This window comes from Cinclus cinclus, chromosome 24 (assembly GCF_963662255.1).
Source record: "Cinclus cinclus chromosome 24, bCinCin1.1, whole genome shotgun sequence".
In the NCBI taxonomy this organism is placed as follows: Eukaryota; Metazoa; Chordata; class Aves; order Passeriformes; family Cinclidae; genus Cinclus; species Cinclus cinclus.
This window is the reverse complement of record NC_085069.1, coordinates 7,214,861-7,228,774: the sequence shown is the minus strand read 5'-3', so window position 1 is coordinate 7,228,774 and position 13,914 is coordinate 7,214,861. Positions and strand designations below refer to the sequence as shown.

The 13,914-nt window shown below is 50.1% G+C and overlaps 1 protein-coding gene across 1 annotated transcript in view; it reads left to right on the top strand.

Annotated features, from left to right (window-relative positions):
• Positions 1-13,570, top strand: part of TANC2 (tetratricopeptide repeat, ankyrin repeat and coiled-coil containing 2) — a 120,890-nt gene extending 107,320 nt beyond the window's left edge. Inside the window, exons 21-29 of the mRNA XM_062507951.1 lie at positions 1,094-1,227; positions 1,795-1,918; positions 3,687-3,862; positions 4,701-4,833; positions 5,383-5,412; positions 6,278-6,369; positions 7,836-7,982; positions 9,563-9,663; positions 11,581-13,570. Coding sequence (XP_062363935.1) covers positions 1,094-1,227; positions 1,795-1,918; positions 3,687-3,862; positions 4,701-4,833; positions 5,383-5,412; positions 6,278-6,369; positions 7,836-7,982; positions 9,563-9,663; positions 11,581-13,570 — 2,927 coding nt within the window. The remainder of the gene's footprint in view (positions 1-1,093; positions 1,228-1,794; positions 1,919-3,686; positions 3,863-4,700; positions 4,834-5,382; positions 5,413-6,277; positions 6,370-7,835; positions 7,983-9,562; positions 9,664-11,580) is intronic.
• Positions 13,571-13,914: the final 344 nt, after the last annotated feature.

Here is a 13,914-nt window from a genome sequence, read left to right as displayed (position 1 = left end):
ACACGGAGCCAGTGCTGAAGTGCACAGAAAGTTAGGGAGAGGGAGGAACCAGAAAGTCTAAAATTAATACTGTAACAAGTCACTGGCAGGTCCTGAACTTGGAACTATTTTCAGATCATGTGTGTGTTCTCTAACTCAACCATACCTCTGAGTTAACAAAGCACATTTTGTCAGGGAAAGAGCTCTCAGGTGTTGCTTCTCCCCACCTGTAATATCATGAGCATATGAAAATGAGAGATACTTTTGGGACCCTGGCTGGTAGGATCTGCCTTGATCAGAAACAAAGCCCAGAAATAGTGTTCTTCTTGGAAAACAGGTGAACAAATCCATCCTATTTTGCTTTCCATTTGTTAACCTGGTTTCAAAGATCTACAGACTAAAGTGAGATATGGAGTTCTCAGTCTGGATTATCCTGCTCTGTGCTTGGTTGGACAAAGGAAAGCCAAAAATGTGACTGACATCAGTGGCTGGCTGGATCTAGCAGTGCCTCCTACTTGATCTCTCACTTGCTCCCTTGTAGTCATGGTGGGATGAGGCAATGACAAGTTGCAGAAGGTCCCATCAAGTACCTGAAGACCTGTATTTTCTCTGGATATTGTGCCCCTACTCAGTTGCATTCACCTCACAGCCTGTGGCTTTGGCAGCAGGGAAAACAGTAATGGATTCATGATCACATTTCCTTGCAGCTAAACCTGAACCTCAGTCACACCTTTACGTTCAGTCACATTTGAACCTCAGACACCCCGTGAACCTCATTCACAAGTGGCTGTAGATTATTTTATACTTACTGGGTTGTCATCCCATTTCACAGTGACTTGCAGAAAACAATAAAAGCTGATTGTCCCAAGCAGCCTTCTTCTATGACATTATGTGAGCTTTTCCTAGAAGAGTTGACCTTCGAGGTAACTAAAATGACAAGAGTTCAGACTGTACCATTCCAGCCCATTTTCTTTCTTCGTTTTGCCTGCCATGAGATAGGTTTGGAAGTTGGGGGCCCCATCACTTTGGTATCCAGCAGAAAGACCCCTTTCCAGATAGGAGGGCCCTCCACTGAGTGGGTGGCCCTTTCCCTGACCGCTTTCCTCTCGTGCAGCTCTGACGGCGGCGGCGGGCCGCGGGAAGCTGGAGGTGTGCCGGCTGCTCCTGGAGCAGGGCGCCGCGGTGGCGCAGCCCAACCGCCGCGGCGTCGTCCCGCTCTTCAGCGCCGTCAGACAGGGCCACTGGCAGGTCAGTGGGGTCCTCACTGCTCTGGCCTGGGGGGGCCAGACACGGTGGGTCAGGCCATCCCTTCTGCCTTGCTGGAATGGGCATGGAATGCCAGCCCTTTTGGGGGATGGGCAGAGCGAAAAGAAGTGTTTGTGATGCTTCTGTCACCCCCAGCTCTGGCTGGCTACAGTCCTGTGTTATCGTAGAATCATGGAATGGTTTGGGTTGGAAGAGATCTTAAGAGACAATCTAATTCCATCCCCCTGCCATGGGCAAGGATACCTTCCGCTATCCCAGGCTTCTCCAAGCCCCATCCAGCCTGGCCTTGAACAGTTCCAGGGATGGGGCAGCCACATCTTCTCTGGTTATCTCACTATTTGAGAAACAAGTGGGATGCTCATGACTTACAAGAACATTTTTCCTGTCCTTATATCTCCCTTCCTTTTTATAATCCTTAATCATCCATTCAGCAGTCCCAGAGGGGCGGGAGTTTTTAGAATGTGGGGTCTGCTCCGCTCTTCCTTGGCTCTGGCATCTTCTTAGCTGTGGTTCCACGTGTAAGCTGTGTCCTGCCTGCGTCTGTTGCAGATCGTGGATCTCCTGCTCACGCACGGCGCGGACGTGAACATGGCAGACAAGCAGGGCCGGACGCCGCTGATGATGGCAGCGTCCGAGGGACACCTGGGCACTGTGGAGTTCCTGCTTGCACAAGGTTAGAGCACGTGCTGGGAGGTGCTGGGGACCAGCTGTGGTACATGCCACATTCCCTTTGTTTCCTGTCTGACTGCTTCAGTGCTAAATAGGTCAGAGAAGCCTGAAGGATGAAGATGCCTTTGGAGTCCAAAGAAAAAAACGGAGCTGGGGAAGGGTCTGGAGCACAATAAGTGATTGAGGGAGCTGGAGAAGGGGCTCAGCCTGGAGAAAAGGAGGCTCAGGGAGGACCTGCTGGCTCTGCACAACTCCTTGACAAGAGGGGGCAGTGGGGTGGAGGTTGGGCTCTGGTCCTAGGGAACAAGGGACTAGAAGAAAGAGCCTCGAGTTGCTCTAGTGGGGGGTTTAGGGGAGGGAAAATTTCTTCACTGAAAGGGTTGTTCAGTCCTGGCACAGGCTGCTGAGGGCAGTTGTGGAGTCCCCATCACTGGAGAGATTTAAAAGATTTAAATATGTGGCACTTGGAGACATGGTTAATGGAGGGCTTGGTAGTGCTGGGGGAAGAGTTGGATTCAATGTTATTAAAGATCTTTTCCAACCTAGATTCCAACCTGTGGTTTCCAGCCTGTGATTCTACAGTGTTATCCCTCAGCCTGTCCCTTACAGCCCATGTCCCACCTTGGCATTTCTGATTGCCCCAGATGCTGTTTGCCTCCTCCCCCACTGACACTCCATGCTGTGTTGACAGCTCCGGCTGGAAGTTTCTGAACACACCTGGAGCAAACATTCCCGTGCTGTACTTCTCCACAAATAGCTTGTGCCAGCAGGGAGACCTCTTAGTCTGCTTTCAGCTGGACAGCCTGTGCAGACCAGGCATGTGTCAGCTGGGATGAACAGGATTGTTTAGGAAATTCACATCACTCCCACATTTGCTGAACATTCTGGAGTCAGGGAATCTCATGCTGGGAGGTTTAGAGTTTGCCTCCAGGAGAAAAGCACTGCAGCAGAAATTCATCCCAGCTGCTGGCAGGAGCATCCTGCAGGTAGCTGCAGCTTCTCGGAGGAGCAGAGCTGCTGCAGATCATGCCTGCATTCCAGAGCCAGAGCCATGGCACAGCCATGGCAACGGGAGTTGTCTGCATGCTGTGAAGAGGAGTGTTCACTGAGAGCTGCTGTTCAGCTCTCGTATCCCTATCCATGTGCTGTGTGGAGCAACACTGACCTGTTGGTCTGGCAGCACCATTTCCTCATCCAAAAAACGTCAAGTCCTCCTCTCCTTGGCTTGCAGTTGGCAGTAGTGTATCCCACAACGTTGTATTTATAATGGGTAAAGTTCAGAGAGGAATACTGCTGGAAACTGTGTACTTTTGGGTAAAGGAGAGGGGAGCGAAGAAGGGAAAATATGTGCTTTTTTAGGAGAACTGAGCTGAATTGTCTTAATTCCCCATGGCGATCTGCTGAAACAGCAAAATGGTCTTCATCTCTGACTCACACAGGCTGGAATGGGGTTGGATTAAGTAAAAAAAAGTGGTTAAAAAGATGATGTCTCAGATGAGGAAAATCAGATCCACCATGCTGCTCAGATGTTTGCCAGGAAAGCCCTCAGAGGTGGGCGTGGAAAAGTTTGCAGCTTGGTGTGAATCAACTCATTTGCCACAGTTCCCATCAGTGTATTTGAAGTTGCCACAGAGTGTGGGATCTGTGGTGTGAGAAACATTAATAAAGAAATTAATGATTGTGTGCAGAGCACTCTGAAAACAAGGTGGGTTTGCGGTAAACGGTGCTGAAGAGCAGAGAGCTCTGAAGTGAGCTACTGCTTGTTCTTTCAGGTGCCTCGATTTCTCTGATGGACAAGGAGGGCTTGACAGCCCTCAGCTGGGCCTGCCTGAAGGGCCACCTGGCCGTGGTGCGTTCCCTGGTGGAGAGCGGCGCTGCCACGGACCATGCGGACAAGAACGGCCGCACGCCGCTGGACCTGGCGGCGTTCTACGGCGATGCCGAGGTGGTGAGTGGCCTGTGCTGCACCCCAAGAAAATGGGCACTTGGTGTAAAAGCCATAAAATCATACTGTTCAGCTTGATGTAGCAATAAACACATGGAGTCCTGGCCCTCCATATGGGAAGGTGCTTCCACAGAAGCAGATCGCAGAATCCCAGTATGGTTTGAGTTAGAAGGGAACTTAAGGACCATCTTGTTCCACCCCTGGGCCATGGGTAGGGACACCTTCCACTGTCCTGGGATGCTCCAAGTCCTGTCCAGCCTGGCCTTGAACACTTCAAGGGATGGGGCAGCCCCAGCTTCTCTGGGCACCCTGTGCCAGGGCCTCACCACCACTGCAGGGAAGATTTTCTTCCTAATATCCAGTCAAAACCTACTTTTTTTCAATTTAAAGCCATTCCCCCTTGTTCTGTCATTCTGGGCCCCTGTCCAAAGTCCCTCTCCATCCTTTATAGAGCTCCTTTAGGCACTGGAAGGGGTTCGAAGGTATTCCTGGAGCCTTGCCTTTTCCAGGCTGAACAATCCCAATTATCCCAGCCTCCTAAACAGAAGTGCTCTAGCCTTTGGAGCATCTCCATGGCTTTCTCTGGACCTGCTCCAACAGGTCGATGTCCTTCCTGTGCTTGGGACCCCAGAGCTGGATACAGCCCTCTCACTAGAGACCAGAATAGAGTAGAGGGACAGCATCCCCTGTGTCGACCTGCTGCCCACAGTGTACCCTCAGACCCTGTGGAGGTGCTTTTAGTCCAGGCAGTGGAGAAGAACAAGCTTCTGCTTCTACATCCCCAGCCATGTGCGGGGTTCTCACCCAGGAACAGAACTGACTGTTGGGCTTCTCGTTGCAGGTTCAGTTCCTGGTGGACCATGGGGCCATGATCGAGCACGTTGACTACAGTGGGATGCGGCCCCTCGACAGAGCAGTGGGCTGCCGCAACACCTCGGTTGTCGTCACGCTCCTGAAGAAAGGAGCAAAGATAGGTAAGAACAGGGGAACACTGCCATCAGCTCTGTGCTCAGGCAGGACTGGAGCAGTGGGGCTGGCATCCTAAAGAATACAAGTGTAGCCCTGAGGCAGCCACAGCCCCTGCCGCTGCTTCACACTCTGAAAGCAGATGGCGAGTCTGGACTACTTGGTTCTCATTAGTAAAATGGGGAGTTGATTTTCTTTCCTGGCGTATTACTTAGCAAAAGTTAATCAATAAACGACTGTTTCTTTGGCAAGGTCTTTCCTCTGGTAATGCTTTTTCTATCTTTACCAGTCTGAGTTGCCAAGTGTATTCTGTCTGTGCTTTGCTGTGAGCTGCTGCGTTCACTTGCTCTGTGTATGCTTCCAGACCTCAGTGTACCTGCACTGCGCCGCACAGCTGCTCACGTTACATTTTCCTGTGAAAGGGGATTTTGCTGGTGCACTGGCTTCCTCGCTGCCTGCCTCTCACAGCTGCTTTTTTCCTTTCTTTTTTTTTTTCACCTTCATCCATTTTTTCCCCCCTCTCTCCTACAACTTCTTGTTTTCTCCTTTCTTTGAAGGTTGTCAGACGTTACCGAGTCGCCCACGAGGTATATCTCATTGCTGTCAGCATCAGCTTCGATCTGATAGCTTTGTCAGCCTTGCTTTCTCCTGTTTGATTTAGCCTGCATGCGTCCCCAACACCTCTAATCTTTTAATTTACCTCACCTTCAAATAATTTTTTAATGACTGTTGCAGAGAATAACTTGAACTCAAAAACTAACCTCCTTCCCCCAAAATGTACCGAATCTACTTATAGAATAGTGTTGACTTATTCTTCACCGTATACTAATAAGCTGTCGTCAAATTTTTGCCGCTCCTTCCCTCCCAGTATTAGTCCTTGAGATAAGAGCTGGCTCTGCAATGTGGCCTCAGCCCAGTGACGCCTTCGACACCAGCAGCACTTACATACAGCCTTTCCCTTGTCACTTTTTCTGCCTTAATGGATTTTCTACTCTAGTCTTTCACATCTTGTGAAGTTGGAAATCACAAGCCATTTAACCATAAACCACCTATCAAAGTGCAGATTCCCTAGTACACTTCCATAGATCTGAGTTTAGAAATCAGTGGCTTTTATGTAACCACTCTGATTTTTCCTTTAAATACAGTTTGTTTCCCCCATGACAGCCTGTTCCACATTCAGCACTGCCCTCTTGTGGAAACAGCTCCATGCTTTCCCAGACCATTGGGATTAGCCTTAATGATTGCAAAGGAAAACCACTGCAATAAGAATGATATTAATTTAGGTGTCAGAGGAATTGTCCACTCAATCCTTTGGAGCACTCTGCCCTTTGACCATGCCAAGTTGTTCTCTCCAGCAGAAATTCCCACCCCAGGGTATTTTTTTCCACCCAGCTTCCTATCACCCTTGCATTGTATGAGTTCTTTACCCATCATGCATCCTGTACACTACAGGTCCAGCAACCTGGGCAATGGCAACCTCCAAACCAGACATCATGATCATCCTGTTGAGCAAGCTGATGGAGGAGGGAGACATGTTTTATAAGGTAAGAAGTGTGGGTTTGGAACGTGGAGCCTTGCAGCATCACGTGGTGTGAGGTTTTGCCTGTGTTAGGTCCTCCCCAGCCTAAATGGTTCTGTGATTCTAATGCTGCTGCCTTAATCCATGGCAAGTAAAAGCTCCTGCTCACAGTGTTCCTTGTGCTCCAGACCATTTGGTTTTGCTTAGTGGGGTTGGAGAGGAGGGGATTGGTTGCCTAAATATGTAACGAAGCTGAAGCAAAGCCAAGTTGCTCTGGATTTGAGCCAGCACTTCATTTCCTCTGTGAAAACAGCAGGACCTAAGTGTTCGTTGGGAGTGCTGCTGCCATTGCATCAGCTCTGGCAGCCTTGTCTTTACCTAGTGGGCTCACTGTTGGGAATCAAGGCAATGGGATAGAGTACCCCAGAAAACTCCTGGAATAAACTTCTTGCAATGAAAACAGATTGTCAGGACACAGCTGGCTTTGTCATGTCCTTCAGCCCATGGGAGCTACATTCCACTGTTACAGTTAGGGAGTCTTTTTTTGCTCTGTGTTTGTTTTAAGTCGATCTTTAAAACCTGGGGATTTGCACACACATAGAAATTGTGCAAGTACAACAATGATTCACTGTGAGGCTCTAAGGGTGAAGCAGAAAATATGCAAAGCTGGCATTGTAATAGAAGTTATCTGCCAGAGATACGTGTTACAGCTGAGAAACCTGAGTCTACAAGTTTTTAAAACTAGCTATTTTTAGCTGCAAAATTTATGTCTGGGTCATAAGGAACTGTGTGTGTCCTAGATCCCATCCTGCCCTCTTTCTCTCACCCTGCCTGCCAGCTGCACCCCTTCAGAGTGCACATTGTCCCATCCCAAAATTAGTTGCCCAAAATAGCAGAGGTGAGTCACCTTTGAAGGTGACTATTGCATACCAATAATAATAAATGGAACCCAGTTAAGAGACTTAGATGTAGAGTTTTAAACATCTGTAGTCCAAGGAGGTGAATCTCACCCTGTTTGTCCGAGTTCAGAGACACAGCAGTGCTGTTACGTTTATCTTTGCCATTGCAGAGGCTTCTCAGAGCCCCAGAGCTCCACCCAAAGTCCCACAATTCATGTTCCTTACTCTCCTGGATGTGTATTAAGCTTTGGGTGGAGGGTTTTTCCAGGAATGGGTAACTGATCACCCAGCTGAAAAGATCATCCAGCCAAGAACCAGATGGAGTTGTATCAAGTTAACAGCATTTCTCCACATTTCCTGCTTAGTGTGACAGCTCTGTATGAAATGGGAGATCTCAACTTGCACAAGGCATCTGCCTTTCCATCTCAGATGTTCCCTTGATCAAATGTTCTGCCCTTCCTCTCTAGGAAAGAGCTAAGTAGTGAAGTTGTGCTTCCTTAGCCACCTAAAACATTGGTGGGGGTGAGTGAATTCTCTGCAGGGAAGTAAACTCAACCCAAGGATGATTTTTGACGTATTTTCCTTCTAATAGAAAGGTAAAGTGAAGGAGGCTGCCCAGCGCTACCAGTATGCTCTGAAAAAATTCCCCAGAGAAGGGTTTGGAGAAGACCTGAAAACCTTCCGTGAGCTGAAGGTGTCACTGCTCCTCAACCTCTCCCGGTGTCGAAGGAAAATGAATGTAAGTGTCCCCTCTTTTCATGGCCTTAAGCACAGCCCGACAGCTTTGTGCCTCTGCAGAGACGTGTCCCCCCGGTCATGCTTTGGCCTCTCAGATCTCTCCTCTCTGTAACCTGGTTGTCCTTCACAGAGCACTGGCATTTCTTAATTCCAAAGCAGTAGTGATTTAGTATGCGTTTCAGAGGATTAAAAATTCATTGCTATGTTTATAGCTCTTTGAACTTTTTCTTACTCCCTTTTGATGATGATGTTCATATCGTCACATGGGGGTGGAGGCATTTTCCAGATTTCTGGGGCAGCAGTGAGGAGGAGCCAGGAGATGTGCTCCTTTGAACACAAATTAATTTCAAATGAAGGAGCATATGCTTAGGGGTTAGCATTTCCCCAGGGCAGTGACTCATACAGAAACACCTCCACAAGACTCCTTCTAGTCCCAGAACGTCCAGATCCCTGTCACTCTCCTCACTGCAATCTGGCATCATCCAGCAACCAGCTTATACAGATGCCTGTTCTGCCAGCCTTCCCTGGCTTGCAGTGGAGAGACTTCCACTTCCACAAATTAAAGTCCCCAGAAACTCAAAAAGCAACATTGCTACGGTCATGAGCTAGCAAAGGTTACACTGGAGGGGAAGGAGCTTTTTGGGACACCTTCATTTCTTTTTCTAGGAAGAAAGATGGAAAACAAGGGGAGTAAAATCTTAATGCTGGTGAACAAACACAGTTTAGAGAAAAAGTGTGAACCTTCTCTCTAGATCAGGCAATTCACAGCTTATCAACTCCAGCTCTTGTCCTGTGCTTTGAGGACAAGATTGTTGGTTTATCATTAACTGGGGAATGCCAGGTTTTGGGATAGAAAATTTCAGAGGGTTGTAATTGCTCCTGCAGTTTTTGCACCTATAGATGAGACCATAAAGGTGTCTGTCTCATGTCTGGATTCCCAATTCAGTTCATTGGACAGTAGCTCCTTAGTAACTACTACTGCAGGTACAAACAGAAGTATAAGGTTCCCCAGGCAGGGCATGCCCATAGCAAGAGTTGGCTTCACAAGTTTTTGAGCAAATCAGGAGCAGCACTATTCAGTCCTTTCTCCCAGAGCTGCTCAGGTCATCGCCCAGTGCAGCAATCCAAAGCAGTGTTTGGCTGTGAAATGGATTCCTTCCCACTAGGAGGAGTTCTCCCTCACAAGTGCTGAGCTTCAGCTGAGCTTAGCAGGACATGAAGCATTCAGAGCCAGGAAAGGGAAGATGATGACAGGACCTGAACCAGAGCTGATAATCTAGTCTCATGGCACTGCCCCTGGAAAGCACCCAGAGCAGTCCCATCCCAGTGTTACCCTGTCCCTGTTCCCAAACTATCCTCCCAGGTGGGCTGTCATGGAGAAGTGATGAACAGTGGGATTGATATGCCATCATAGCTCTCTGTAAATGATGTTGAATCTATGTGAAATATTCCAATACCATACAGTTTTCCATGCAATATGAAAAAGAAAGTCCATACTAAGTTTGTTTTCTTCCCATGCTGTATGTATTTTTATTTCTAAATTTATTCAGTTACTTACCTGCACACCTATTCAAATGACAGGATTTTGGAATGGCGGAGGAATTTGCCACTAAAGCACTGGAGCTGAAACCGAAATCTTACGAAGCTTACTATGCAAGAGCAAGGGCCAAACGCAGCAGCAGGTGAGTAGGGACAGGGAGCAGGTGTGAGGGGCCAGTCTCTGCAGGCCTGTCAAGGGTGGCCACCCACCCTGCCAAGCCAGGCAGTGGCCCCGTGGGAAGAAATGGCCAAGGAACATTCATTAGTGCGATCACAAACTTCTTGAACTCCAAAGTAATGCCCTCCCTCATTTGGTGATTTCTGAGTCCAAGTGTTTTGAGACGTTTGTCTTGGTGAAATTTTGTCTGGACATCTTACAGCACTGGAGACCTGTGCACCAAAGTGGGGTGTTCTTTTTCAAAATACAGTTCAGTTTGACCATGACTTGGACTCAAAGCAGGATATGACTCAGGGCCAGTGTTGTGCAAGAGGGAAGATTCTTTCATCGCAGTGGTCTCCTCTAGCCTTAAACTCTGTGCATCTCTGTCCTGCAGCCCTTTCTGCTCAGCAGATGCTGCTGACCAGCTGGCCTCCAGCCAGAACTTGTGCCCAGGGCACTGCAACCAGCCTCTGGAGAGCTGCAGCACAGGGATCTCCCTTGTTCACCTACCTCCCTGAAGGCTAAAAGATGTGAGATTAGATCAACTGGCCATTCCTAATGAGCAGCTTGGGAGTCCTGTTCCTAAAAATTGGGCACCCTGCCACTGCATCTCTGCTAAATTGGCAGTCAGAATGTCTCACATAGCAGTGCAGGTATGTGAGCCCCTCTGTGCAAACATCCCAGCTCAGTAGACACCACCACTGTGTGACATTCCATGCTGGAGGCAAGTGTGGAATTGGGCCCCTGGCCCAACTGGTGCAGGTCCACCAGGTCCTGATGTGGGAGGTGAAACTGTAACCTTGTCTTCACAAAGGAGCCCTGCAAGCTGAGCTGTACACACACCTTATGCTTTGCCTTTCATGGTTTCCTTTCCATTGTTCCCAAAACATTAGGAGGAACCTAAAGACCCCTGTTCCTCTCCAGATGATATCAGCCTGCCAGATACCAGTGTCCTTTTCTCCCCACATTGCTCCAACAGAAACTGTCACTACTTCAGCTTTGCTTTTCCCTGTCCCAGTCTATGCCAGCAGCACCCCTGGGGTCACAGAGCTGGTAGAAGAAGAGGCCATTCCTTATTCCACCTGATTCTCAATGGCTTGTACAAAAGATTAAGCTGGTGCTGGGGGGGATCAGAGATGGGGAGCTTTTCCCCCATCTGGGTGGGTTTTGCCAGATGACAGTCAAGTTCAAACATGTAGTTTTGCTCCAGAGTGAACAGTGTGCCTGTAAATGACAACCCCCTTCCCAAACCCCCACCTCCCTGTTACACCTCCTAGGCTGGCCTTTCCCTCACAAAGTTTTCCCTGGGCTCACAGCCTCTGGCACATCGCTTGATTGCTTCATTCCAAAGAAGTTAGCAAAATCCACAGCAAAACTGGAGAGACAAGCCTTGCCCAGAGCACTGACCTGTGGGAGCCCCTGAGCTCTGGAGCCAGGCCTGACGCTGTGTGGTCTTGGCATCAGGCAGAAGTTAAATTTTCACTGGCGTAAGTGGTTGTAGCTCTGTCAGAGCTTGTTTACAGCAGTGGTGAGCTGGGCTTGCAGTGATCAATGTGTTGTGTCCCCTTTGCTAAAACAGAGGTGAACCTCTCAGTGATGCTAGGGGGAGTAATTAATTAGCCCCTAATGTAAGCTGCAGAGGCAGGTGTGTTTGCTAGTCTTGGTGGTGCCATCTCAGGACTGTGTTCCCTTCTTCTCCAGAATCTTCCCTCTGTTTGGATAACATCAAACCAAGGGAGGCCCATAAGGCAGCTCATGAGAGGTGCAGCAAGCACTAGCAATTGCAGATCTCTCCTTCAGTAACATGCACAAGCCACTTTATTCCCCTGGAATCTCTGAAAACAGCTCCGTCGAAATCCAGAGTACTTTCAGTTCTCATTTCTGTTCCTTTGTCAAGCAGGCAGTTTTCAGCAGCCCTGGAGGACCTGAACGAGGCCATCAAGTTGTGTCCTAACAACCGTGAGATCCAGCGGCTGCTGATGCGAGTGGAGGAGGAGTGCAGGCAGGTGCAGCAGCAGCAGCAGCAGCAGCAGCAGCAGCAGCAGCAGCAGCAGCAGCAGCAGCAGCCACCACCACTCCCAGCAGAGCCAGAGCCCGAAGCCCAGCATGAAGAGCTGTATTCTGTGCAAGATATCTTTGAGGAGGAATACCTCGAGCAGGATGTAGAAAACATTTCCATTGGCTTGCAGACAGAGTCCAGGCCAAACCAAGGGCTGCCCATCATCCAGAGCCCACCCCCATCTCCAGCTCACAGGGACTCAGCCTATATTTCTGGCTCACCTCTTGGCTCTCATCAGGTCTTTGATTTCAGGTCCAACAGCTCTGTGGGTTCACCAACCAGGCAGGGGTACCAGTCCACGTCTCCTGCTCTGTCTCCAACACACCAAAACTCACATTACAGACCCAGTCCTCCACACACGTCCCCAGCTCACCAAGGCTCCACGTACCGCTTCAGCCCCCCTCCGGTGGGAAGCCAAGGGAAGGAGTATCAGAGCCCACCACCGTCTCCCCTTCGCAGAGGCCCCCAGTACCGCGCCAGTCCCCCTGCAGACAGCATGAGCGTCTACAGGTCCCAGTCCGGCTCCCCGGTCCGCTACCAGCAGGAGCCCAGCGGGGTCACCCAGCTCCCCGGCAGACCCAAGTCTCCACTGTCCAAGATGACGCAGAGATCCTTCCAGCTGCCCCAGCTCCCCGTGGCTGTGCCGCAGCCGGGGCTGAGGCTGCAGCCAGCCAAGGCACAGATCGTGAGGAGCAATCAGCCGAGCTCTGCCGTCCATTCCAGCACTGTCATCCCAACTGGTGCGTATAGCCAGGTTGCCCACTCGATGGCCAGCAAGTACCAGTCATCATCGGGGGACATGGGGGTCAGCCAGAGCCGGCTGGTCTACCAGGGCTCCATCGGGGGCATCGTGGGGGACAGCAGGCCTGTGCAGCATGTGCAGGCAAGCCTCAGCGCCGGAGCCATCTGTCAGCACGGAGGGCTGGCCAAAGAAGACCTTCCACAGAGACCATCCTCAGCATACAGAGGGGGCATGAGATACAGCCAGACTCCTCAGATTGGGCGAAGCCAATCTGCCTCCTACTACCCGGTGTGCCACTCGAAGCTTGACCTGGAGCGTTCTTCCCTCCCTGCCAACCAACTGGGCTCTCCAGATGTGTCTCATCTCATAAGAAGACCCATCACAGTCAATCCCAGTGAAATTAAGCCTCACCCACCGACTCCAAGGCCTCTACTCCACTCTCAGAGCGTTGGCCTCCGCTTCTCCCCTTCCAGCAATAGCATCTCCTCCACCTCCAACCTGACTCCCAACTTCCGCCCCTCTGCTTCGATTCAGCAAATGGAGATTCCCCTCAAGCCAGCCTACGACCGATCGTGTGACGAGCTGTCCCCGGTCTCGCCCACGCAGGGGGGCTACCCCAGCGAGCCAGCCCGCTCCCGCACCACACCATTCATGGGCATCATCGACAAAACTGCTCGGACTCAGCAGTACCCCCACCTCCATCAGCAGAACCGGACCTGGGCTGTGTCGTCAGTGGACACTGTCATTAGTCCCACGTCTCCTGGCAACCTGCCCCAGCCGGAGTCCTTTAGCCCACCTTCTTCAATCAGCAACATTGCCTTTTATAACAAAACCAACAATGCACAGAATGGCCATTTGCTAGAGGAAGACTATTACAGCCCCCATGGGATGCTGGCCAATGGGTCCCGGGGAGACCTCCTGGAGAGAGTCACCCAAGCCTCCTCGTACCCCGACGTCAAGGTGGCAAGGACGCTGCCCGTGGCACAGGCCTACCAGGATAACCTGTACAGGCAGCTCTCCAGGGACTCCAGGCAAGGGCAGACATCCCCAATCAAACCAAAGAGACCATTTGTGGAGTCTAATGTGTAAAAAGACACTTGTTGGAGTGAGACCCTCATGTTTTCAGCACACACTTCCAGGCTTGATTTCCATGCATACTATTATAATTATTATTATTATTATTACTATTATTGTTTTTATTTCTCTTTGATAGCTACATGGTCAAGTTTCTCCGGTACTTTATGTGGTGGTCAGACAGCCGTGCACGTGCTCCAGCCCTTTTGTTCCTCAGCTGACTGTGAAGCCAACATCAGCCGAGCCAGTATCATTTGCCCAATTCCAGCAAAGTTCCAACCAGGATATCTTAGTCCGTGGTGTGGGGAGGTCCAGAGATATCCCTACGAAGCAGGAGGTAACCAGCTCTTTCTCAAGAG